The 25,590-nt window shown below is 36.8% G+C and overlaps 1 protein-coding gene across 2 annotated transcripts in view; it reads left to right on the top strand.

Annotated features, from left to right (window-relative positions):
- The window catches only part of LOC136853442 (uncharacterized), a 59,791-nt gene that overhangs the window by 583 nt on the left and 33,618 nt on the right, over positions 1 to 25,590 (top strand). Inside the window, exon 2 of one of the 2 annotated variants that reach the window (XM_067129011.1) lies at positions 19,804 to 20,756. In XM_067129011.1, the coding sequence (XP_066985112.1) occupies positions 20,236 to 20,756 (521 nt within the window). In that variant the 5' untranslated portion in view covers positions 19,804 to 20,235. Of the gene's footprint in view, positions 1 to 19,803; positions 20,757 to 25,590 lie in introns of those variants that run through there. The other variant, XM_067129008.1, reaches the window with a different exon arrangement.

The raw sequence follows: 25,590 nt of genomic DNA, 5'->3' as shown, positions 1-25,590 counted from the left end.
CTCGGTATAATGCTGTAGAGCCGCGGCCCATGAAACTCTCAGCCGACCATGGTTGTTTGTGTTATTACATTGCCAGAAGCACGGTTATTGCTAAATTTAACCTTAAATAAAAAAAAAAACTACTGAGGCTAGAGGGATGCAATTTGGTATGACTGATGATTGGCAGGTGGATGATCAACATACCAATTTGCAGCCTTCTGGCCTCAGTAGTTTTTAAGATCTGAGGGCGGACAGAAAAAAGTGCAGATGGACAGACAAAGGCGGCACAATAGTTTTCTTTTACAGAAAACTAAAAAGCACCAATAATAGTAGCAATAGTGTTCAATGACAGAATAATATCTGTAGCAAATAACATTACTGTATAATAATAAGCATCAAGGCAGTTATTACGTCTGAAGACAGAAAATTAAATGCACAAATTGAGATACCCTAAAATTCAGTATCTTCAGCAATCTTCCCAAGCGAAACATGGAGAAAATAATTACATGAAGTTGTATAAAAAAGCAAGACTTGAAAATTACATACCGTAGAAATACATTTGCATCAAGTGCACTGAAAAAATAATGTCCAATTATGAGTTTTCAAATCATAAAGATTAATATTTTATGAATATGAATGAAGACTTGCTTTTAAAAAATCTGATAAGGGATAAAAAAAAAGTTAATAACAGTCGCAGGCTCAAGAAAAAAATAATTAAATATTTTAAAATTAACTGATGCTTTTGCATCTCTATGAAACAGCAACAATGAAAATTTCACATCAGGGAAATCTACTTTGCAAAATCATCTGAGAGATTCAAAACACATTACCAAGGTCTAACCTTTGTACTAATCACTTCCTATGGGAAACAGAGGTGCGTTTACCACTTAGGTCTTTCTTTTTCAAAGAAACAGACCAACCGTGAAGTCTTTTTTTTTTTTTTTTTTGTAAAAGAAAACCACTGAGCTGGCTTTGTCTGTCCATCCGCACTTTTCTGTCCACCCTCAGATCTTAAAAACTGCTGAGGCTTGAGGGCTGCAAATTAGTATGTTGATCATCCACCCTCCAATCATCATACATACAAAATTGCAGCCCTCTAATCTCACTAGATTTTATTTTATTTATAAGGTTAAAGTTATGCCATGAGCCGGCTGAGAGTTTCATGGGCCTGGCTGGGGAACGCTGCACAAAAACTTGCGCGAAGGCATTTTTTTACTTGGGCATTTTTTACTTGTTTTATGTTAGCACCAACTTAAGCAATCTTAAACTGTACCCAAATTATTTACTTCATCATAATGATGGCACGGATTTTCACAAGCGTTTATTACTCATTTATTGCTTCTGGAAATGGCTCTCACTGAATAAAAGGTTTCTGTCTGAAAATATCAGCTATCTACAGTATATTCCCGACCAGTAAGAGCAGCCCACTTACGGCTACTTCAGGAGCAAGAGCCGGTGCCAGCACAAGGCTGGCTTAATCTTAAACAACAATAAGAGCAGCCCGTGCCGCGGCGTAATTTAAAAACAATGCAAAATCAATCCATGTATTCTAATGCCAAAATATAATATAAATACGATGACTGTAACAAATAACGGATTTGTGTCCCTGTTAAGTGGTTGCATTAGCTATAGTTAATTTTTCATGCTCTGAGAGCTGAAGATAGGCTATGGCCCTTGCAAAATTGGGGGAACCTTTCAAGCCTCGTGAAGATCAATGAAAGCTATCACCGCCACTGAAAGATTTTATTTTCTAAACGAGAATCTGGAACAAACTTGATAGGAAGTCTTGCAAACCTTGTCAGAAAGAACATGAATGCGTTTATAAATAACATTGTCATTTGTAATATTCTTACTACATACAATGCCATCCATGTATAATAAATATATATGTATATATATTATATATTTTATATATATATATAATATAAATATATATGTATATATATATATATACTATATATATATATATATATATATATATATATATATATATATATATATATATATATATATATATATATATATATATATATATATATATATATATATATATATATATATATATATATATATATTCTTTGTTTGTATAAAGTTCGTTTTCATGTTAAGACACTTTGGTGTCGTTTTAAAGCTGAATAGTGTTGTACTTCATTCAGTATGTTATTAAAAACTGAACATGAATAAAAGGTCAGATAGCATTTTAGAAAAATACCAAAAATTTTTCATTTTTTTTTATCGCAAAATAATGATAAATTTCTTTACTTTACATATAGCTTATCGCTACTTATACCAGTTCTTGTACATTAAAATGTAAGAGAAAAGATACAAAGATATTCATGATTATCTATCGAGAACTTGCTATAGATGTATTTCTTTGAAAATTCATTTTGTAAGCTAAGACACTAGTTTTATACTATTCTGAAGTTAAACAGCTGTTTTTATTTTCAATCGTGTAAAAGAGGTTTATATTTTTTATCTTTTTATCCTAAAAGTTTTAAAATTATTAATTTACTGAGACGGAAGGCCGCAAGAGAGTCAGAAATGAATAGAGAGAGGCTAGCTCCGTACGAAGCTCTGGATAATTATTGCAATAATATTAAGATAAACAGACTACGCACTTTAAGTATCTTTCTTAAAATCAGTATGAATATGAAATAACGTTTCTTGATTCACTGTCTGTACCACTCTTACAATGTAAGTTTTCGTAAGTCAAGTGACATTAATGGATATCTCTGTACTGTACCTTGGACAGTATTTTTGGGAAGAGGAAAGCAAAATGAATGGAAATATTGACGTCCCAAAGACTCCGAATAATTGTATAAACTATACGTAAAACTCAGCATAATTTCAGCCTGTACGATTTACAGTTTCCCTTCACATTTTTCCGATTGGGATTTTATTTTTAATATAAAATTTTATATTAAAAAATATACGTTATCCATAAAAAAATTTCAGTTTACAATCAGGTTGGCCAATTCTTCATTTTTAAAGTGTAAGGAATAGGCTATAAGATTTTATTGCAAACGTTGACCTTGATTTAAACATCAGCTTGAGGGCAATATCCAGAATGAAGTTAATACTGTATTTCAAGACGGAAATTTGTCGCTTCAGTTAGCCAATATAGCATTCACCAAAGTCCTTTAAATATACTCTGAGTATATTTGAAGGTCCTTGGTATTCACAGCTTATTTAACCTGCGATCACACCTCTTCCGAGATCCTGCTCTCAGCAGTGCTACGCCATGCGTGAATTGTACACGGACTGGAAGACGGGACCATGCAAATTCCGTTTCCGGTGTATTCAAACACCGGAACCTACGAAGTTCAAAATCTTCCTCTGTAAAGTTCTACGCTTCCACTTGTGCAAACTAGCCTTTGAGTAGAAGTAGAGAGATATTGAGGATCCACTGTCGAATTCTTTTTGTTCCAGTGACTTGCTTTCTCATATCACTTATTTTCATTATTACTATAAAGGGTGTGACTACATTTCCATTAAAAACGAAAGCAATTCATTGACAATGTCGTGACTTACTCTATCAGTCGAAAGTAGCGTGCAGCCAGTTCATTACCGATCACGAGAAATATATCGTGACAGTCTTGCAGTGTACGACCAGTTACTGAATTTAGTAGTTAATGTTTTGAATGACTCTGGAATGTAACAACTCAACAAAGAATCCAGGAAATTAATAGACAGACCAGAGATCAGTGAATAAATAAACCACATATTATTATTATTAAAACAGTTTAACCAGACCACTGGGCTGACAATCAGTTCTCACAGGGCTGGCCCGTAGGATTTGGATGAAATGCCAGGTCTAGGCCAGAGGCCAAGCACTGGGACCAAATACGTCATTCGGTATGGTAATGGATGAGTGAATCTGAAATTAAAAACTACACAAAGGCCTATCCTCTCATACTGGAATACACTCACACAATAAATACATTTACTCATGTCTCCATATATACTCACTAAAATGGTATATTAAAATTCAGAATAAGTAACATTTTAAACATTTGTTTTTTTTAAATTCATTAAACACCATAACGGTTTTCGTATTTTTATTATTTACATTTTTTTATATTTTATTGATTAAATGACAGTTCATGAACATTAAAATCGGAATTACTGAAAATGTAGAAGATCCTGACAAAATTTCCCTCATTGATCTACTTCCAAAATCTGATGATCGCTGCTGGTGATATTTTGGATAATTTTGGACATTCACACAATACATGTTTGACTGTTATTGTCACTTTGCACTCTGGGCATTCAGGAGGAGGGCCATGTGGACTGTTCATTAAGAGTCCATGTGTCAAATGAGTATAGCCTACTGGAAGACGCGTCAGAATTACTTGCGTGTGTCTCTCTCTCTGATATGATGAACTCCATTTTCCAACACTGGATTTTATGTTTCAGTTTATTATTTTCAGGTTCTTCATTCCATATATTTTGCCATTTACTTACAATGATTGTTTCTACTGTATATATCTTATATGGTCACTAATAGGGATGTTTACATTTTCTCTTGTCATGTGGACTGCTTCTTTATCTGCTTCATCAACCTCTTCGTTTCCTTCAATCCCTGCATGGGCGGGGATCAACATATTTCAATATTTTTCCTATTGTAAAACTTGGGAGTGAAAACTTAATTTGTTGTACAATCTTTTTTGGATTGCAACTTTGAATGGCTTCTATAGCACTTCTGGAGTCGCTATAAATGACAAATTGTTAAACGAGGCTTCTTTAATTATTTTTATAGCTGATGCTACTGCACATAACTCAGGTGTAAATACTGAGGCATTGTCAGGTAGAGAGAACTGATACGCTTTGTTTGGGATACTGCAGCATATCCAACTCCGTATTGTGACTTAGGGAATCCGTCTGTGTATATTGCGTAATGTCGACCTTTTCGGATTATATGTTCTACTGTATGTTGTCTATGGTGTTCTGGGGTATATGAATAACTTTTTTTTTTTGTAAATATTTTAAGTGTGCAAATTTTCATTTTATTCATATCCCAAGGAGGAGGCAATTTTACCATTGAGGGTAGTTGCAGATTTAAAGTCAGTGACTCGACCAATCTCCCAGACCTAATTGGGAAAGGTGGTACTGTACATATAGGCTGGACCTAAATTTCCTTCTTCCTCTCGTGATGTAGATGCTAAGGTGTATTTACCTGGTGTAGAAACAGTTTTGTTGACATGTTGTAAACATAATACTATTGGTTCATATTCTTTTAGTAATCGTTGTATTTCTCCTAGGTGTAATCTGGTGTGTAGACCATTTACGTTCCACTGTATAACATAGCTGTTGAAAATATGTTACAGCGGTCGAGTTTAGCTTTTTTTTTTTCATTATGAACTTACTTTTTTCTAATTTACTCACGACATTCATTTGTTTTTCTTTATAATATATCAAGTGCTCAATGCACATGCAGCCTTTCTCATGGGTGCTCAAATCAGGGGTTTCTTTTTTTCTATATTTCATAAAATTTCTTATAATGTTTGTTAAACCATCTTCTGTTATGTTTTTATTTATTGCACATTGCACAATGCAATGAAACAATCATTGCATCCACATGTGTTATCATGTATATTTCTTGCTTCATTTGTTTATTGGTGATGGAGTAATCTCTTCTCCCCTGACATAAATCATTGTTATCTATGGTATGGTTCTCTTCCACTTCTGTGTTTTAGATATCTGCATCCACAGATAACGGTATATTCTTAGCTTGTTTTTGTTTTTGTTCTTTCTTCATACCTTTTGTCTTTGGTTTAACCAATGTTTCTCTAATAACGTTGGTTTCTTCGTTTTGGGTGGGGTTTCTCTCCAAAGGTCTCTTTTTATCTTTAATTTCTAGTCAATCAGAACTTTGCTCTGCTGCTTCTGTGGTATATCTTCTTGTGCTCCTATTTACATTAATATTTCAAATGAATTTTATAAAATATTATCCATATCATCTGCACCAGTTTCTTATTTATTTACAATTTGAGTTTTTTTCTGTAAAGTATTAATTTCTTCTTGAGATTTATTTTTCTGTGCTGTTACTACTATCTGTATGCGTTTTTTCTTCATTATTGGTTCTTGTTATTGAACTGAACTGAATATGGAATTTAAGACAAAGGCCTAGCAGTGGGACATATGAGGTCATTCAGCGTTGAAACGGAAATTGGCAGTAAAAGGTTTGAAAGGTGTAACAGGAGGGAAACCGCGCAGTTGCACCATGAATTGATAGGAGAGGATGGAAAGTAGAAAGAGAATATGAAAGGAGGTACAGTAAAAGAAACGAAAGGGGATGCAGCTAAGGACCGAAGGCACGCTGCAAAGAACCTCAAGTAATGCGGTGCACTAACGGCACTACCCAGTCTTGTTACTGAAGAATATGTATGTTTCTTAGACGGATATTGAATTCCTTTCACTTTCAATTTTAATTTAGCTTCTTTTATAGACATCCCAGTTCTTCCTTGTAATATTTTTAACTGTATCGTTTATATAATACATACATTCTTTGGACCTTGCATGCTGGTCTTGCCGGCAGTTTATATACTGGTTCACTGCACTCCATTGTATGACATGTTCTTCAGAGCTACAATACGCGCACACGGGTTCATTTCGACAATATTTCTTTGCATGACCATATTTACTACAATTTTGACACTGTAGTGGCTTTGGGACAAATGGTCTTACTTCCCTGGTTTGGCCTAAAATTTGTATTTTTTGAAGTAGATCTTGACCTTCAAAATTTTATTTCAGCGATTTTTAACATTTGTTTATTTCTTTGTTTACTCCTGTATATTATATACCTCACAATCTTGGACTCTGGGATATCTTTTTTTTTTTTTAAGAGAGCCCAAGAGAATACTATTCATAGTGTCATGTTTTTTAATATTTACATTTATATTCTCTATTGTTGTTATAAACATATAGTCCTCAGACTGACTCTTTATTGTGGCTTCTATAAGCCTCGTCTTTTCTCTTATGTGTCTAAACGACATTTCTGCCGTAGAATGCCTGCTCAGTAAATAATTTTCCAACTTGAGTGCTGATATTCTTTTGTCTGTTTCCAACGTTAGAAACCTTGACCAACTTCCACTCCCAAAGAGGGAGTCGTGGTCGAAGTGAGTCAAGGTTGGGTCAAGACGATATTTACTTTTTCTGGGTGGTTTATATGGCATTAACGTTTTAATACCACCTTGCTGTTGATTAACTGAGATTTCCTGAGGATAGTCCATAGCCATGCCAGAAGTCGTGGGGAGGTTTGGTTGATTCACCATATAAAAAAAAATTAATTTCGTCCAGGATGAGGTCCTTCTCACCATGGAGGCCAACCGGGGGGAGGGGCAACACTGTCACCAAAAGTGGTAACTGCCCTGGGGTCCTCAATTGGATATACACCATACCCATAGTGCCTTAAGGGTTGTCAGCCCGTCGAGATCGGACCCAGCACTGAGGGCATGGCTTGACATAAAAATTTCTCCTCACTCGACCATGTCGGATACTCTAGTTTTAGGAGCGGAGTGGCATGCCGTCCAACTCCACATTCATCAACTTAAAAGAGCAGTGAATTCAGTAATCCAATATCATGCCAAGGTGTCAACGAAAGAGGAAAAAGGGAAGGGGAAAATTTATAAGAGGAGGAGGAGTAAAAGAGTCATAGGTCCCAATGTTCAGTTGAATCCATAGCAGAGAGTGTAGGCTAAAGAAGTTTTTCCTCGAAATGACAGGTTTTCAAGCATCAACTTATCTGAATTTTAACTCAGGCAACACCTGCTGTCCTACAGATCAGTCAGTCTGGACTACAATTCTTGGATTTCAAAAGAAGTCCCAGTCGTTACACTTGGCGCAACTAAGTACTTTACACCTATCAGCTATCAAACTTTTCCGGGATTTTCAAAAAGACGTACCGCACCTGTTCTGCACAAGCGAATGTTACGCCACCTACGCTTCGCTAGTTTTCACCTTCATTCTGGCAATTACAGTCGATTTATTCATCTCGTTAAAAGTACATCTTACTAATTTCTAAAATCTTTCTTCATCAAAATCCACATGTCCACCAGCTCAACCATCTAGGTTCCGTTGATTATCGCTTAATTAAAAACTTACTCACGGCGTACCTTGTAATTATTGTCACCAGGTATGATACTACCTTTCACGGCGTCTTCCCAAAATTACGCTTCCGCTCTAAATCTTATTTACTCAGTTAATTTTGCGTTTGCAATGTGTGTGGCAAATTTTCTAGAATCCACAGTCATTTTTTGCCGCAGATCTTGATACTTTCACGTCTAACGCTTTGTCTCTATGCAATTTTATTTTCTGGTATTATGGAATTTTGCTATTTTGTTATTTTTTACATGGCTCGATTACACTTTACTCGATATTTATTAATTTGTTTACCTTTAATTTTTAATGGTCTTTGGTGATGTAATCCAAGTTTTGTATTTTTCATTTACATGCATATTATCAGATGAAGATCTTTTTCGAGAATACCCTATCTGGAAATTTTTTACTGCACTGAAACTAATTAACAATGTTAAACGTAAAACAAATATGAGAGAGAGAGAGAGAGAGAGAGAGAGAGAGAGAGAGAGAGAGAGAGAGAGAGAGAGAGAGAGAGAGAGAATACCTTTAAAGCAGTCATTCAAAATTATCACTCATTTCTCACCAGACTCACCGAGAAGAGTCAAATGTCTCTCTCTCGAGAAAAAAACCTGACAACCAGATGACAAATCGATCACGAGCACAGAGTAATGCCTGTAATTTATGAGAATCCTCATATTCCAATATACTGTCGTTCAGGTGGATAGCCACACGAGTGGCAGTGAAACTTTACGCAGATGAAAGCATTTACATAATGAAGTCCTCTTTCGTATGTAAACGTTTCGAATGCATAATTTGTCACGGTTCGTCCATGTCCATGCACGGCTCCCTACTGAAAGTCTGCACGTACTTTCACGTTACCCTAACTGTATGTCGTTCTGATTTTGCACGCACACTTACAAAAACATCAAACATACACACACACACACACATTAGAATTCACTGGTCACTTTTTACCAGATACGTATATAATTCTCAATAACCACAGTGCCCTCTTTACTTCTCGATTTCTTCACACTTTGGAAACTTTGGAAATGCTTGTCACTACTAGGCCTAGATTTTAATGAAGAAAGAAATGAAAATATTCTGGTGTGATATATGTCACACCATGTTCGCTCACCCGTCCACCTTGTACAGTAATGCTCAGAGAACAACTGTTTCATATATACCTATCTGCACAGAATACTCATCAGCAGCCGTTGACCTACGAAAACGCATTCACCCAATACTGAGAATAAATTCCCAGGGTTAAATATATCTAAATCTATTGAAACGATACAGATGCGGATGACAGAAGTTCAGCAGAAAGTTCGAAAAGACGAATGTGGACTTGTACAGTTGCGGTCTGGTCAATTCAGCGAACCAGAAGGACTACAGGTTGGTGAAAAGGGTGTGAACGGTCTGACACTAAAGTGACGTTAATATCTGGGCTGGAAGTGGTGTGGAAGGCAGAGATATCTTAATACCCCAGACACTGGCGAGGACTTGTGCGACATATGGTATGTTGCAGTGCATATGTAAGGAAATGACGCACTGGTGATGATCAGCTTGTGCAGTACCTATGTCAGATCCAGTTTCTTGCTAGGACCTGGGCTAAAATTAACATCTGTTATGTGCATAACAGCACAATATTGTTCTGTTGCTTTTAAGGTGTTGTAAGACTTCGGCTATATGGGTTTTTAATGTTGACGTATTGGGTACAACGATGGAAAGTAACGAAATTCTCTGTATTTGGCTCCACCTGTAGCAGAGACTGTAGCTGTACAAAGCCAGGGCATGACATGAGTCTAAAGTAGACCTGCCTGGTTAAGCAAAGCACTTCTTTGTGAAGTCACTTGAGATAAAATAAGGTAGGGGTCAACAGACTTTACTAAAAACTTTGTTTAAATCTAGAGCATACCAAATATAGTTATAGTGGTTTTGATCGATTCCAAAAACATATACTTGATAACATGCAGCTTCATGGCAGTCACAACAGCAATTCCTCTGGCACTAATTTGGAGGTCCTATATAGTGTACAAACAGGACTGTAACTTGCACAAGTGGAATTCTGCTTAAATGAATAGATGCAAACTCGTCGAACACTTGAACAAGGAATTCTGGCTTAGGATTCTATTTCAGAAGCAGACTCTTCAAGCAGAACAAGCAGGACAAACTTGGAACCATGACACATGCGATCCAGGAGGTTGATCAAAGCCCTCGAACATTTTGAATGATGCGCCTTATTCCTGTTACTGTCTATCTGCAAATGTTTACCTACGTAACACCTGCTGAATCAGACATGCAACATCACCGACTTTTAAGTATTGGAAAGTATAATCTATGTAAACAATTAAATTCCTCCTCATATTACAGAAATTACGGGCACGATAAATTTAACAAGTGAATTGTACAGGATGAAACGACTTTGCTGTTAGCAATATTGAAAGTCTACAACAACGACAAAAAACTTTTTATCTGAAATATTAAAAGGTGTCATTAAATCATTTTTTCTCAGTAGTCATTCAGTCTCGTTACCATCAGAAAATTCCTTTCATCTTCTACAATTAACCGTTAATTCATCGTTGTTGTTTTTGTAACGCAATGCTGGCTTTAATTGTTTACAAGTATTGTATTTTCCAGTATTGAACACAAAAGTTTACTGTCAGGTTGGAAACTTCACGCAATACCTTCCTTTAACGATTACGCTCTTCCTGTACTTGACACGGGAAACCAATATTACTTTACCACGAACGGTATAACCAACGAGCTGCGAACTTCCTTTCTCGTTACTCATTTTCTTTTTCTGGAGCAACAATGAAATCTTATACCTTAAAAACACGGGCTTGGGAATCAAGTCTCTCTCTCTCTCTCTCTCTCTCTCTCTCTCTCTCTCTCTCTCTCTCTCTCTCTCTCTCTCTCTGACTTTTTAGTCATAGTGGTAAGCGCTCAACTCTCAAACTGAGGATCATTCCCTAAATCCAGTATTCTTATGCTGACTACAGAGAGAGAGAGAGAGAGAGAGAGAGAGAGATACCTTCAGAGAAGTCATTCAAAATTATCACTCATTTCGCACCAGACTCACCGAGAAGAGTCAAATGTCTCCCTCTCGAGAAAAAAACCTGACAACCAGATGACAAATCGATCACGAGCACAAAGTAATGCCTGTCGTTTATGAGAATCCTCATATTCCAATATACTGTCGTTCAGGTGGATAGCCACACGAGTGGCAGTGAAACTTTACGCAGATGAAAGCATTTTCATAATGAAGTTCTCTTTCGTATGTAAACGTTTCGAATGCATAATTTGTCACGGTTCGTCCATTTTCATGCACGGCTCCCAACTGAAAGTCTGCACGTACTTTCACGTTACCCTAACTGTCTGTGTTTCTGATTTTGCACGCACACTGACACAAACATCAAACACGCACACACACACACATAGTAGAATTCACTGGTCACTTTTTACCAGATACGTATGTAATTCTCAATAGCCACAGTGCCCTCTTAACTGCTCGATTTCTTCACACTTTGGAAATGCTTGTCACTACTAGGCCTAGATTTTAATGAAGAAATAAATTAAAATATTCTGATGTGATACATGTCACACCATGTTCGCTCACCCGTCCACCTTGTACAGTAATGTTCAGAGTACAACTGTTTCATACATACCTATCTGCACAGAATACTCATCAGCAGCCGTTGACCTACGAAAACGCACTCACCCAATACCGAGAATAAATTCCCAGGGTTAAATATATATAAATCTATTGAAACGATACAGATGCGGATGACAGAAGTTCAGCAGAAAGTTCGAAAAGACGAATGTGGACTTGTACAGTTGCGGTCTGGTCAATTCAGCGAACCAGAAGGACTACTACAGGTTGGTGAAAAGGGTGTGAACGGTATGACACTAAAGTGACGTTAATACCTGGGCTGGAAGTGGTGTGGAACGCAGAGAAATCTTAATACCCCAGACACTGGCGAGGACTTGTGCGACATATGGTATGTTGCAGTGCATATGTAAGGAAATGACGCACTGGTGATGATCAGCTTGTGCAGTACCTATGTCAGATACAATTTCTTGCTAGGACCTGGGCTAAAATTAACGTCAGTTATCTTCATAGCAGCACAATAGTGTTCTGTTGCTTTTAAGGTGTTGTAAGACTTCGGCTAGACTGGTTTTTAATGTTGACATATTAGGTACAACGATGGAAAGTAACGAAATTCTCTGTATTTGGCCCCATCTGTAGCAGAGACTGTAGCTGTACAAAGCCAGGGCATGACATGAGTCTAAAGTAGACCTGCCTGGCTTAAGCAAAGCACTTCTTTGTGAAGTCACTTCAGATAAAATAAGGTAGGGGTCAATAGACTGTACTAAAAAGTTTGTTTAAATCTAAGAGCATATCAAATATAGTTATAGTGGTTTTGATCGATTCCAAAAACATATACTTGATAACATGCAGCTTCATGGCAGTCACAATAGCAATTCCTCTGGCACTAATTTGGAGGTCCTATATAGTGTACAAACAGGACTGTAACATGCACAAGTGGAATTCTGCTTAAATGAATAGATGCAAACTCGTCGAACACTTGAACAAGGAATTCCGGCTTAGGATTCTATTTCAGAAGCAGACTCTTCCAGCAGAACAAGCAGGACAAACTGGGAACCATGACACAGGCGATCCAGGAGGTTGATCAAAGCCCTCGAACATTTTGAATGATGCGCCTTATTCCTGTTACTGTCTATCTGCAAATGTTTACCTACATAACACCTGCTGAATCAGACATGTAACATCACCGACGTTTCAGTATTGGAAAGTATAATCCATGTAAACAATTAAATTCCTCCTCATATTACAGAAGTTACGGGCACGATAACTTTAACAAGTGAATTGTGCAGGATGAAACGACTGAATTGTACAGGATGAAACGACTTTGCTGTTAGCAATATTGAAAGTCTACAACAACGACAAAAAAAAACTTTTTATCTGAAATATTAATAGGTGTCATTAAATCATTTTTCCCAGTACTCATTCAGTATCGTTACCATCAGGAAATTCCTTTCATCTTCTACACTTAACCGTTAATTCAATCATTGTTGTTTTTGTAGCGCAATGCTTGCTTTAATTGTTTACAAGCATTGCATTTTCCAGTACTGAACACAAAAGTTTACTGCCAGGTTGGAAACTTCACGCAATACCTTCCTTCAACGATTACGCTCTTCCTGTACTTGACACGGGAAAGCAATATTACTTTACCACGAACGGTATAACCAACGAGCTGCGAACTTCCTTTCTCTTTACTCATTTTCTTTTTCTGGAGCAACAATGAAATCTTATACCTTAAAAACACGGGCTTGGGAATCAAGTCTCTCTCTCTCTCTCTCTCTCTCTCTCTCTCTCTCTCTCTCTCTCTCTCTCTCTCTCTGACCTCTTAGTCATAGTGGTAAGCGCTGAACTCTCAAACTGAGGATCATTCCCTAAATCCAGTATTCTTATGTTGTTGACTACAGAGAGAGAGAGAGAGAGAGAGAGAGAGAGAGAGAGAGAGAGAGAGAGAGAGAGAGAGAGAGAGAGAGAGAGAGGAATTAACAGCAACTTTTTCCTCTTCCTTCTTATTTAACTACTCGTTTATTACTTTTCAAAATGCGGGATTTTAACTGAGTAAGAATGAAATATGACAGAAGGGATGACAGGAGGTATTTATATATGGGAGAGGGTTGTAGATAAATTTTTAGTTACTTACTGAGCGGCAATCAACCTAGACTGGTGTGTGTGTGTCACTCTCGCTCTCTCTAAATATATATATATATATATAAATATATATATATATATATATATATATATATATATATATATATATATATATATATATATATATATATATGGGTTGTAGAATTTTAGTTACTTGCTGAGCAGCAATCAACCTAGTCTGCTGTGTGTGTCTCTCTCTCTCTCTCTCTCTCTCTCTCTCTCTCTCTCTCTCTCTCTCTTCTCTCTCTCTCTCTCTCTCTCTCTCTATATATATATATATATATATATATATATATATATATATATATATATATATATAGGGTTGTTGTAGATGAATTTTTATTTACTTACTGAGCAGTAATCAACCTAGTCTGTCTGTCTGTCTGTAAATATAATATATATACAGTATACAGTATATGTATATATATATATATATATATATATATATATATATATATATATATATATATATATATATATATATATATATATATATATATATACATATATACATACAGAGAAACACCAGACTAAGCTGATTAATGCTCAGTCAGCGACTAAAAATTCATCTACAACCCTCTCCCTTATATAAATACCGACACTGGTCTTCCCCTACCAACTCCCATGTCATCTTTCTTACTTCCTCAGTTAAAATCCCACATTTGGAAAAGTTAACAAATGAGCAGATAAGTAGGTAGGAAGAGGAAAAAGTTGCTGACAATTCCCTTCTCTCTCTCTCTCTCTCTCTCTCTCTCTCTCTCTCTCTCTCTCTCTCTCTCTCTCTCTCTCTCTCTCTCATCTTCATGTCGTTCGTCCGTGATTGTAATGACATAGAATTCTGTTTGAATTACGCTTTTTTTGGGGGGGGTAGGTTGGACATTCTTCAAGGTCCAACTGCTGTCTTCAAGGTCTGCTGAATAAATTTTTCTTCGCATGGAGAGAGAGAGAGAGAGAGAGAGAGAGAGAGAGAGAGAGAACGATTACCAACTTAACTTGGCAGTAATTTTACTCAATTACCTAGATCATTTTACTATGTTTGATCAGAATTGTCAGCACAATTTCTAAAAAAAGTTTTGCTCGCTATAACTTTGATAAACTTAAAAGTATATACAGTATTGATTCCATGTGCTATAGATGGTTTCTATGGCCGACCGAATGGGTTGATTATGTTATGGAGAGGCAAAATGCAAGTCATATGTTTAAGGGTAAGGTACCTACACAGTACATCAATATGAATGGGTGGAATCACATTTACTTACGTAAGTAAATATGGCATTTGTTTAACAGTACAGGCATAGAGATACACCACACATATATACAATGTTTGTCTCTCCATCTATCTACTAATATTAAAAACACATGGTCTATATAATAAACGCAATTTATATTTTTATTATATTTTTGCTGCGTATCAGTGATATGTGAGCACGAGCGCATTTATGTTTAGGAACCGCTAAGACACTGTTCATATGAGCATACATTTACCTGTAGGGCAGAATAAATTTTCAAGAGAATATTGATATTTCAAATTAAATTTATTTATTCACAGAATAGGAAAGTCCTGAATATGTTCAATATAATTCTGGAGCTGATTCAGCTTAAGCAATCTTCCAGTCTTTATTACGTAGAGCGCAAGAGAGAGAGAGAGAGAGAGAGAGAGAGAGAGAGAGAGAGAGAGAGAGAGAGAGAGAGAGAGAATTTTCTCCCCGTAATATATAAAAATAGAAAGAAAAATGATTTATGAATAACCTTGACGGATGTTTGTTTAGCAGGGCTACGTGCTGATGTCTGAAGTCACCATATGGGAGATTCAACCACAAAACTGAAAGCTTGTGTAATCGTAGAACTATATACGACTTAGAGTTCCAGGCTATTTCCGTGCGTGTTAGTTCAACCCACAGACTTTAAGATCCTTTAGCTGCAAGATTAAGACGAATATCAAAGTAGTTTTTTAAGCTGACTTCTTTATCATTTATCTGTTTTAAATTATTGTTTAGAAATAATGGATGAAGGGAAATGTAGTACCTTGGTTTTACTCAAACTAAGCGCGGCATCTGATGCAGCTGTGCACGGCCATCTAAATGATTAACTGGAATTATTGAAGACGCCTTTGAGTATTTAAAAGGCTACCTGTGCACAGATTTCAGAATCATATTCATCTCGTGAAAACACTAAGAACAGGAGTGCCATAAGGAAATGTATTAGGTTCAATCTTGTTTTGAATTTATATGACGGGATTGTCAAATGTACTACAGGGACAAAGGGGTAAAGTTCAAGCTATTTGTGGACCACACCCAATTTTAATTCCAAATAAACAACATCGGAGATATAGATGAGAACTAAACGACGTTCTTACCAGTGTCAAGAAATGGGTGACATTTAGGCAATTAAAATTAAACGAAAATAAAGCTGAATTTATGTTGGTATGAAAGAAAAATAACTCAAGAAACTGTTGTAATTTTTGGGCAAATATAAATAGTAATCCAATTCTGACTGCTTCTGGACTCTAATTTGTCTCAGTACTTGAATCGATTATTTTGTAAGGGTTACTGACCATCATCCTAAAAACACTGGCTTTCATTGAAAAATATCTTGATTGCTCTTCAAAAACACTGATTAACCTACCCAAGATACAACTTATGAAGCTGCAAAATATATCAAACAGAGCGACAAGGTTAATAAAGGGTATTGCACCTTGGGACAGGGTTACCCTTGGATTGTTCGAGTTGAACTGGGTCCCTATCAAAGCTAGGAAAATGTTCAAAATATGAATAACAACTCAGTAAGCTATCAAGACTGGTTGTCCAAAATATCTGAGAGACTTGTTTCACCTAACAGAGCTACCAGATGGCATCAACACATTAGCTACAGATGTTTCAAGTTATTTGAGCCAAGATGCACTACTTTTAGAGCCATTAAAATAATTTGCAGCTCTGAGACTGCACAATAAGCTCCCACTTGAAATCTGAAAGATTTAACATATCAAGTCTTTCAGTGAGAAGATTTAAGAGTTTCTTACTTTCAGTGTTGTGAAAACGCTGACTTGACAGCTAATATGAAATACGTCTTATAAATCTCAGAATATCTCGGCACAATTGTTTATGTGAAAAACAATTTTGCAGGTATTACAGAGTGTCTTCGGATAAGTGGGGCCGGAGGAATAAAAAGCAGCAAACTACAAGACTATAAACTGTCAACTATCCATCACACCAAAAGATTAGGTCCAACCAAAGAACAGCTTACTGACAATGAAACTGTGTTAAGTGCAAATAAAGACAAGTACGATTTCTAAACCGCTCACTGTAAAGTAAATACTGAAATCAAGGGATGGCTGAAGAAAAAGACCAGATGTAAAAATATCTGCTGCAGTTACCAGTTTGCAAAGAATTTATGAAAAAATCCACACCTCTGAACACTCGAGTGGTGAGAGATTATAAAAAACGTGAATTTGGTGCAATAGTTACAAACTACATTTCGGTGACGCTGTAAATGTTAATATATATTGGGCGAAGTGACAACGGAAGTGGGTGAATGTCTACACAGGGTAATATACAAGTATAGAAAGAGAGGATACACTAAGAAGGTATTCTCAATCGCATGGCCCTTGAACTAGAACAGTTGAATTCCCCCTCCCCCCCTCGTCGACAAAGGCCCACTAAAATCTTGCGAGTTATTAGCCACCTGCAACTGATTTAAAATTTCTAGTATTGCATCCAGTCAAAACTCTGAAGTTTTGCTTTCAGTCATTAAAGAAATCTGGTAGCGCTGTTGCCTAACGTTTCCATGGAAACATCTGCTCTCGCTACCGGCGCAATGCTTTTTCACTAGAAAGTGAAACCACTAGTGATTAAATTTCCCTATAATACACAGTTTCAAACACGAATGCCTATATTGCTTTCTATATTACTTTCGATTTCTCGTGGCTTTTTTTGAAAGTGCGTTTAAGTAAAAACATTTGTGGTTAACGGAACTTCGGTAAGAGGGGTTATTTTTAGAGAACATGCAACATACCTTTTTTTTACGGATTATGCAATTAAAAATTGGAAACTTAACCATATAAATCTGATAATTAACTTTATGGATAATTACCCATTCTCGTATCGCATCAATTACTTCACGACTTTCACTGTAGTGAAACTCATTTAAAGTTAAGAAATTATTGGTTACTGGAACGACCATCCAGTTGTTCCAGTAACCAGTAAAACTGCTAGCCATCCAGGCTAGAAGTTTTCCTAGCAAACTTCTGCAAAATGAAGAATCCATACCTAAAAATATCAGCCAATAAAATATTACAAATCGAATTACAATTCTTTAGCATTTCAATAAAAAAAATTAGAACAGGATATAGTGTTAACCTACATATCCCCTCAAACTAAAGAAAATCAACGATCATTACTGTGCCAGAAAACAGATTCATGGTCTGAGATTCAATGAACATGACATTTTTAACATGGGACTGGGTATCACCGTGACATTTCAAATGAAATGAGAATGTTGGCAGAGTGAAAGAGTTTCATTACTAATGCAGGTCTCGTGAATTGTAACAAGATCAAAACAGGTGCCAAGACTTTATTCCGAAGATTGTATAATTGTCAAATGCAATGAGAGCGCACTCCCCGTAGGGAGGGTAGCGCCTTCAGTGCACCTCATGCGTAACACCGTAGGCATTATTTAAGGTTCTGTGCGGCGTGCCTTCGGCTCCTAGGTGCAACCCCTTTCGTTCCTTTAACTGTACCTCCTTTCATATTCTCTTTCTTCCATCTTACTTTCCACCCTCTCCTAACAATTGATTCATAGTGCAACTGCGAGGTTTTCCTCCTGTTACACCTTTCAAACCTTTTACTGTCAATTTCCGTTTCAGAGCTGAATTCCCTCATAGGTCCCAGTGCTTGGCCTATGGCCTAAATTCTATATTCAATTCAATTCATCAATGAGAGCGCACTGAATACTTACTAAACATGTAATTTTAGACATTAGGTCAGCTAAGAACATTTTACGTTGCAGTTAGCTATTGAATCTCTTTCAATACAGAATCTAAGAAAATGGAAACAAAATAAACACTAGCTCTGGAAATCCACATCCCGTAAGATATAATTATAAACGTCACTAGGAGGAGTGTAATTTCATATTCACTATGCAACAGATGGTAATGGAATTACAAGCTGGACATATTTTGTATGGTGCACTTTCTTGGTTCCTAAACCCTTTTTACTTCAAAACAGAGTTGTAATTAAATATTTATCTACTAATATGGGTTTGTTGGATGCGGAACTTTTAGACTGCAACCCCTCAAGACAACCGCAATTACAGCCTTCTTATAATTAGTTGAAGTCTGTTGAATTAGTACGAGAAAGTCTGTAGCCAGCAGAGGATGCATCTGTCCGACCCCAAGTTTTCCCTGGTAATTGTATGGTTAGACAACCTACAATCAGCCATTCTATGTCTATAATTCTAGTTTTCATTAAAGGGAAGTACAATTTCCATAGGGGAAAATAAATTTGTAAAAGAAAGTCCTAAGAATGGAATAGCTGAATACTATCAAGCGGAAGACGATTGCATTTATACAGCTAAAATTATCCGGAACAAGAACAATGAATAGGAACAACATACATATATAAAAAAAATCCTCCATTTTGAAATTATGGATCCGGTTTGACGTATGACCAAAACTGGAAAACAAAACGCGAGGCAGCGACGTAAACATAATTCTTACAAAAATGACTACGTGCCTCGATTTCCCACGGTAACAGCTGTCCGGTGCATCATTCCCACTGGAACTGAAGAAGTCGAAAGTTTACTGTAAATCCAGAATATTCCAGTAATGCATAGACCTGCTTGTGCTTGTAATCTGTATATCATAAACGTGAGTGCCAGGCCGGTAGTAAAACAAAATGTATTCTCTCATTTAATGGTTAGTTACGTTAACATTTGAAAATTCAACCTTGAAAACTGTATTTTATGGTTAGTAACGACCCGTTTTCTTTCTGTTCCAGATCCGCATGCTCTGCTAAGTGAAGAAAATTACATATCTTCAAATGTGAGTGTGACGTCTACTAAATGTGAAGTGACTGTTGTTCTTAAATCCAACACTAAGTCAGTGTCAGTTCTAGCTAGGTACCGCAAGAGTCAATCTCTCCATTTCTTATTGCGATGTAGGTTATGGCGTCCTACTAAGTTTCTTAGGAAGTTTAGCATGAGAATGGACGCGCTATAAAGTTATCCATGTGTAACGTGACGCTATACTTTTTGTAATCAGCTTTATTTACGTCGCAATTGAGAGGAATTACTGATGCTTTTCCTCAGGGTTTAGAGGTGACGCACGTCCTTCCACAACTTAAAATAACATTCAAGTGTCTCAGCATGGAAGTACAAAAGAGAAAGTACTAGCAGTTCATAGAGTAACAGTCATCAAAAGAATCGAAGCCATGGCTTTCCCAAGAGCATACATACGCATCATACGCACTTTCCTCGCCTCTCTGTTCCTTGCTAGCCTTACCCTCTTCTTTCTTTCGGCCTACGATTATCAGAGTTCCGAATTCCCCCGCTCTTTTTCCGCCTATTTCCATAATACTTCCGCTGAAGAGACTGTGACACAGGCGTCTCTTACGCCAAGAACACCTATAAGTGATAACTTTAGTGACGAAGAGAACGGTGCGCTTAATGGTGATAAGGTAAATGGAAGTGTTGGCAATGGTATCATTGTAGAAACTCAGAAAAAGATCCGTTCATTTGGGAACAACTCGAAAATTAGAAAATACAATTACATCGAGTTAACTAATGCCTATAATGACACTGCAGAAATACAGGAGGAAGTCTCCAGCAGAACAGAAGTTACACCAATGCGGGACCTGAGGTTTCTTGATCGTGCAACCTCTGACACCCTAGTGGTCACACCTGCGTCGAACATTAGCGCGCTACATTCGTCAGCCAAAAGTCTAAAATACAGGTAAGATTTTTTTTTTTTTTATTCAGAAATAATTTGAATCTGTATGGTGTACGGTGATAACCGACTTTAATAGAGCCATTTACAAATAGGCGAAAAATGAGTGAGATTATCTCTCTCTCTCTCTCCCTCTCTCTCTCTCTCTCTCTCTCTCATATTATATATATATATATATATATATATATATATATATATATACATACATACATACATACATACATACATATGTGCGTATTTATGTATGTGTGTACTACTACTACTAAATAGTACTAAAACCGTGATAAATCAGTCCTCCCCTTTCAGCCTGAGGTCTAATTATCTCGTACATGCGTGGTAATTTGCCGTGTCGTATGTGCTAATCATAAGACAGGAGATAAAAGGGAGTATTATTGACGGAATAACTTCGATACAGACAATTTGCCAAACTGGATGCTGATAATTTCAGGACAGTTTTGATAATTCGTCTGCGTTCCGCTTAGATACCAACGGAGCAGTTATGAACGAGACGTTTCAGGCCTGAAGAGAACTCGTCGCGTATAGGTAGTAGTACCATACGTAGTACCATACAGAGCCTTTTGCACTCCAGTTGAAAACGAGGACGGTTGACTTTTCTTCTACGCTCTTGCCACAGCTCACTACCACCCATAGAGACGCCTCTACAGTATGACGTCGGAACAAGGAACGGTGACCACGTCTTAAACAGAGCGGGTCGCGGTACTGTTGGCGGAAACTGAGATTACGGTTTACCTCTGAAACATAAAAAAAAAAAACCACAGGGTCCATTTCCCTTTCAGTATAAACCTGATAACCTTGGAAATATGAAGGTATTTCCAACAGAGTGAGAATCTCAGTTTCAGCCTTCAGGCTGAATCACTGGCAGGAATCATTAAACCAAGATTCTACATTTTCTAAAATCCCTGATGAGCAAGTACCGTACCTTATGAATTACGCTTTATTACTTGTGGCTACGGAGGAATTCATACGGTTAATGTTATGAATGGATATAAGTAATTCTATACGAATGTTTACTTTCAACTACATTATGATACTACGTTTACTTATTTGATAGAAAAATCTTTTATGATCTACTCAATGTGATTTAAATAATTCAATAACTATAAAATACAGGTTTCTACGAATTCTCTGTAGAAGTATATCACTACAGAGAGAGAGAGAAAGAGAGAGAGAGGATTGATTTGTGACTATTAAATCTGGAGTCACAACATCTAGATTATTGACAGAGAGAGAGAGAGGGGGACGATTGAGAGACTATTAAATCTGGAGTCACAACAGAGGATTGAGAGAGAGAGAGAGAGATTTGTCAGTTTAAAAAACAAAGGAACCCTCACTAACAACGGAATCAACAGTGCAGAATAATTATCCCGTATTTCCAAAGACATGGGTCATAGCCATATTAAGAACAGCTTTCACGCAAGGATTCTAAAAAGTGTTAAAAATTGCCTTCTTTTACCTGGGTCTGTTCTTTGCATCAGGGTTTAATTGTTTCCTAAGCGTTTTAACCGTGATCCTTTGTTCACCAATAGAGTGAGGTTTTATCTTCCTCTTTTGTCGTCAAAGTATGATAACAACGTCATTTGTGAAACGGGAAAAAGGATAACTATGCTGTCACTTCCTGTCAATCGAACAAGACATACTTATTTCTTTCACTTGTTAACATTCGTGGGACGGTGGTTGAATAATTTAAGGGAAGAAAAACCACATTGTGGTGTTAGTCATGACGAAACATTATCATCATTATATATATCATATATACTGTATATATACATATATATATATAAAATATATATGTATATGTAAATAAAGATAAAATCCACGAAGGAAACGGAAACACTGGAGTGCTGCGAGGCCTTTCGACACTAGTCCTTTACTTAGCAGACTAGTGTCGAAAGGCCTCGCAGCACTCCAGTGTTTCCGTTTCCTTCGTGGATTTTATCTTTATTTATATATTCATCACGTTCCATATTTTCGTGATTCAGTTATACATATTTATATGTATGTATGTATTAGGCCGCTAACAAAGGGTGGTTCTGTATAAAACCCAAAGGGTCAATGATGTTTTGTATACCTGCACAGGTGGCTCATGTGCACCATGTCGAACATCCATACACATTGAGTGCACTGTCATACTTCCTGGAACCTCACAAGTATCTATCTATCTGTAAGCCACTAATAGGGTTTGGCTCATCAACCTACGCCCACTCCTGATTTAGAAAATCTTTTCACCGTCCTCTCGACTCCCATTCTTCCCCTAAGACCAAGTCGACTTTAAAATCCTCTAATCTATCTTTTCACCTACGTTAAAATTTAGCACTTCAACGTATTTCCTCATCTCTCACCTAATCAATTCTACTACAAAATATACTGCAAACAATTCATCTCGACAGCTTCTTCAGCTTCTTTTTATCCTACCGTCAACATCCACACACCAATTCCATAAAGGAGAATTAGGTAAAATATATCTTCATATTCCCACTTAGCTTCTACTGATAATACGAGTTTCTTCTCAATCAGCACACACACCCAGTTACCTTTCTTACTTACCTATTCTGTGACGCCTTCTCATCCTACCATCATCCGTTACCTTTACTCCCAAATAGGCCTACTTACATGAATAAACTGCTTCCACCCGACCACCATTCAAATTAACATTCGTTACTCCGTCGACTTGGTCTCAATTTGCCCTCATAACCTTACACTTCCACACAGTTGCTCTTAGCTTTCGACTCTAACAAAAACTTTCAAACTTTCAACAGTTTCTGCAGCTTTTCTTTTATATCATCAATCAGCACTTTATAATCTCCAAACATCAACCATTCAACCATTTGATAGTCCATTCACAACCCATTTACTTGATGCTTGCAGAAAATATAATATTCGCTTCTGACAAAGAGGAGGAATTGTAGACTCTTGTACAAAGTGTTTGGAAGTGGAGAGAGTTGAGAAAGAATGTGACCTGGAGTAAGGTTATAAAGGTAAATGGAAACCGGGAAGAGGGAACAATGACTTCTATATAAATGGGTGAAGAAGGGAGAGTGATTCTGTATATACTGCATACTTATAAACACAAATATATATATAATACACATACAGTATATATATATATATATATATATATATATATATATATATATATATATAGAGAGAGAGAGAGAGAGAGAGAGAGAGAGAGAGAGAGAGAGAGAGAGAGAGAGAGAGAGAGCAACGTTATCATCAGTCTTTGAAGTTACATTCTATGTAGCAAGTTACTTTAATAACGTGTTTCAAGTATCCCGGTAACAGCAACGTCCAGTCCATCGAAGAAGCTACCGGTACCTTTTTAGATAAAAAAAAAAAAAACTTCGTGTCTGTAATATTTATATGTATAGCTCGACTGCCAGATGCAAGTAGTAAAAATGTAACTTTGTATATATTTGCAGTATATAAAATTAACTGGAGTGTGTTCAACGCACACAGACTGATGCTCCGACTGTTAAAACGATTAAATAAAAATTCCAATATACAAATACCTGAAGGTATAAGGGAAGAAAATAAGAAGCAATTATTAAGAAACGGGAATGGACCTATACGAGTTTTTAAGAAAATTATTCCAAGGACCGTCAGTGGGTCCTGTATTTTAAAATTCAGATATTGGCGACACTGATGATAAAAATATCCTGGATCTTGGCACAAAATACTGCATCGAATATCGTACCGTATATTATGTGTATAAAAATGCATGTATGAAAACCATACATACTTATATACAATCGGAACTAAGTGAAAGATAACGGAGTTCTGGTACAGCTTAACATTTGATGTTTGAGCTAAAGCAATTAGATTCAGATTTAGAGAATTAGTCTCGAAGTACGTGACTCTCCTCTGATTGCGTCCCTTCCTGTTAACTGTCGGATCTCGTTTCGATGTGCGCGTGAGGCTGTGCGTTTGTTTGCGTGTGAGCGGGATCGTATAAAAACACACTCGCAACTGTACTACGAAGGTCCCACCATTAACGGTTTTACTAGCACCAACTTCTGTCAATTGCTACATGGAAGTCATTTTAACATTATTACCAAACTGTCAATATAATGCCGGGTTTACTGAAGATGCGAGTACACAAAAAATATATATATATATATATATATATATATATATATATATATATATATATATATATATATATATATATATATAGCTACTAGTAGATTATAAATTAAAGCTTCCCGTGCCTGGACTGATTCTAGAGGAAAAAAAAAACAGCAGTGTTTACTGGTGTGTACATACTTGAGCTGCTAAATCACAGTGAATATCCCCGTGCAGAAAATATCCAGGATCAGCCCCTTTATATATCAACAAAGAGGGTAAAGGTGCCCGTTGTTTCCCATTGCATAACATGTGTCAATGTGACCATCAAGTAACCATTCATCATCGGCATAGAGTGAAGAAGGTACAATAGCCTGGGGCAGGATTAATAGAGGACATCCTGGCCTGGAGAATGCCGGTGAATACCGTAAGTTACTTGGACATACCACGTTTTCATTCTCAACAGTTCCTCAAGATACGTGAGTGGAGATTAAACCACTGTTCCGATGCCCAAAAGGAGAATCGAGTACATGGCGTTTCACACGCCAGTCCTTGGCTTAAATTAAGGGGGGTCTTTTCTTCGCGCAACTGAAATTCAGTCAAGCCAAAGGCGAGTCCACCGGGTTTTCTAGCTAGACCCATGGTGGCTAGACCCATGGGCCTAAATCTTCGTGTGGATCACGGACCCAAGTCTTGGCCAAGAGTACTTCTGGAGTTCAAAGTTTCTATTATTTTAAGATTAGTTTTCTCCTTTCTA

This window comes from Macrobrachium rosenbergii, chromosome 27 (assembly GCF_040412425.1).
Source record: "Macrobrachium rosenbergii isolate ZJJX-2024 chromosome 27, ASM4041242v1, whole genome shotgun sequence".
In the NCBI taxonomy this organism is placed as follows: Eukaryota; Metazoa; Arthropoda; class Malacostraca; order Decapoda; family Palaemonidae; genus Macrobrachium; species Macrobrachium rosenbergii.
This window is presented reverse-complemented; position numbering and strand designations above follow the sequence as displayed.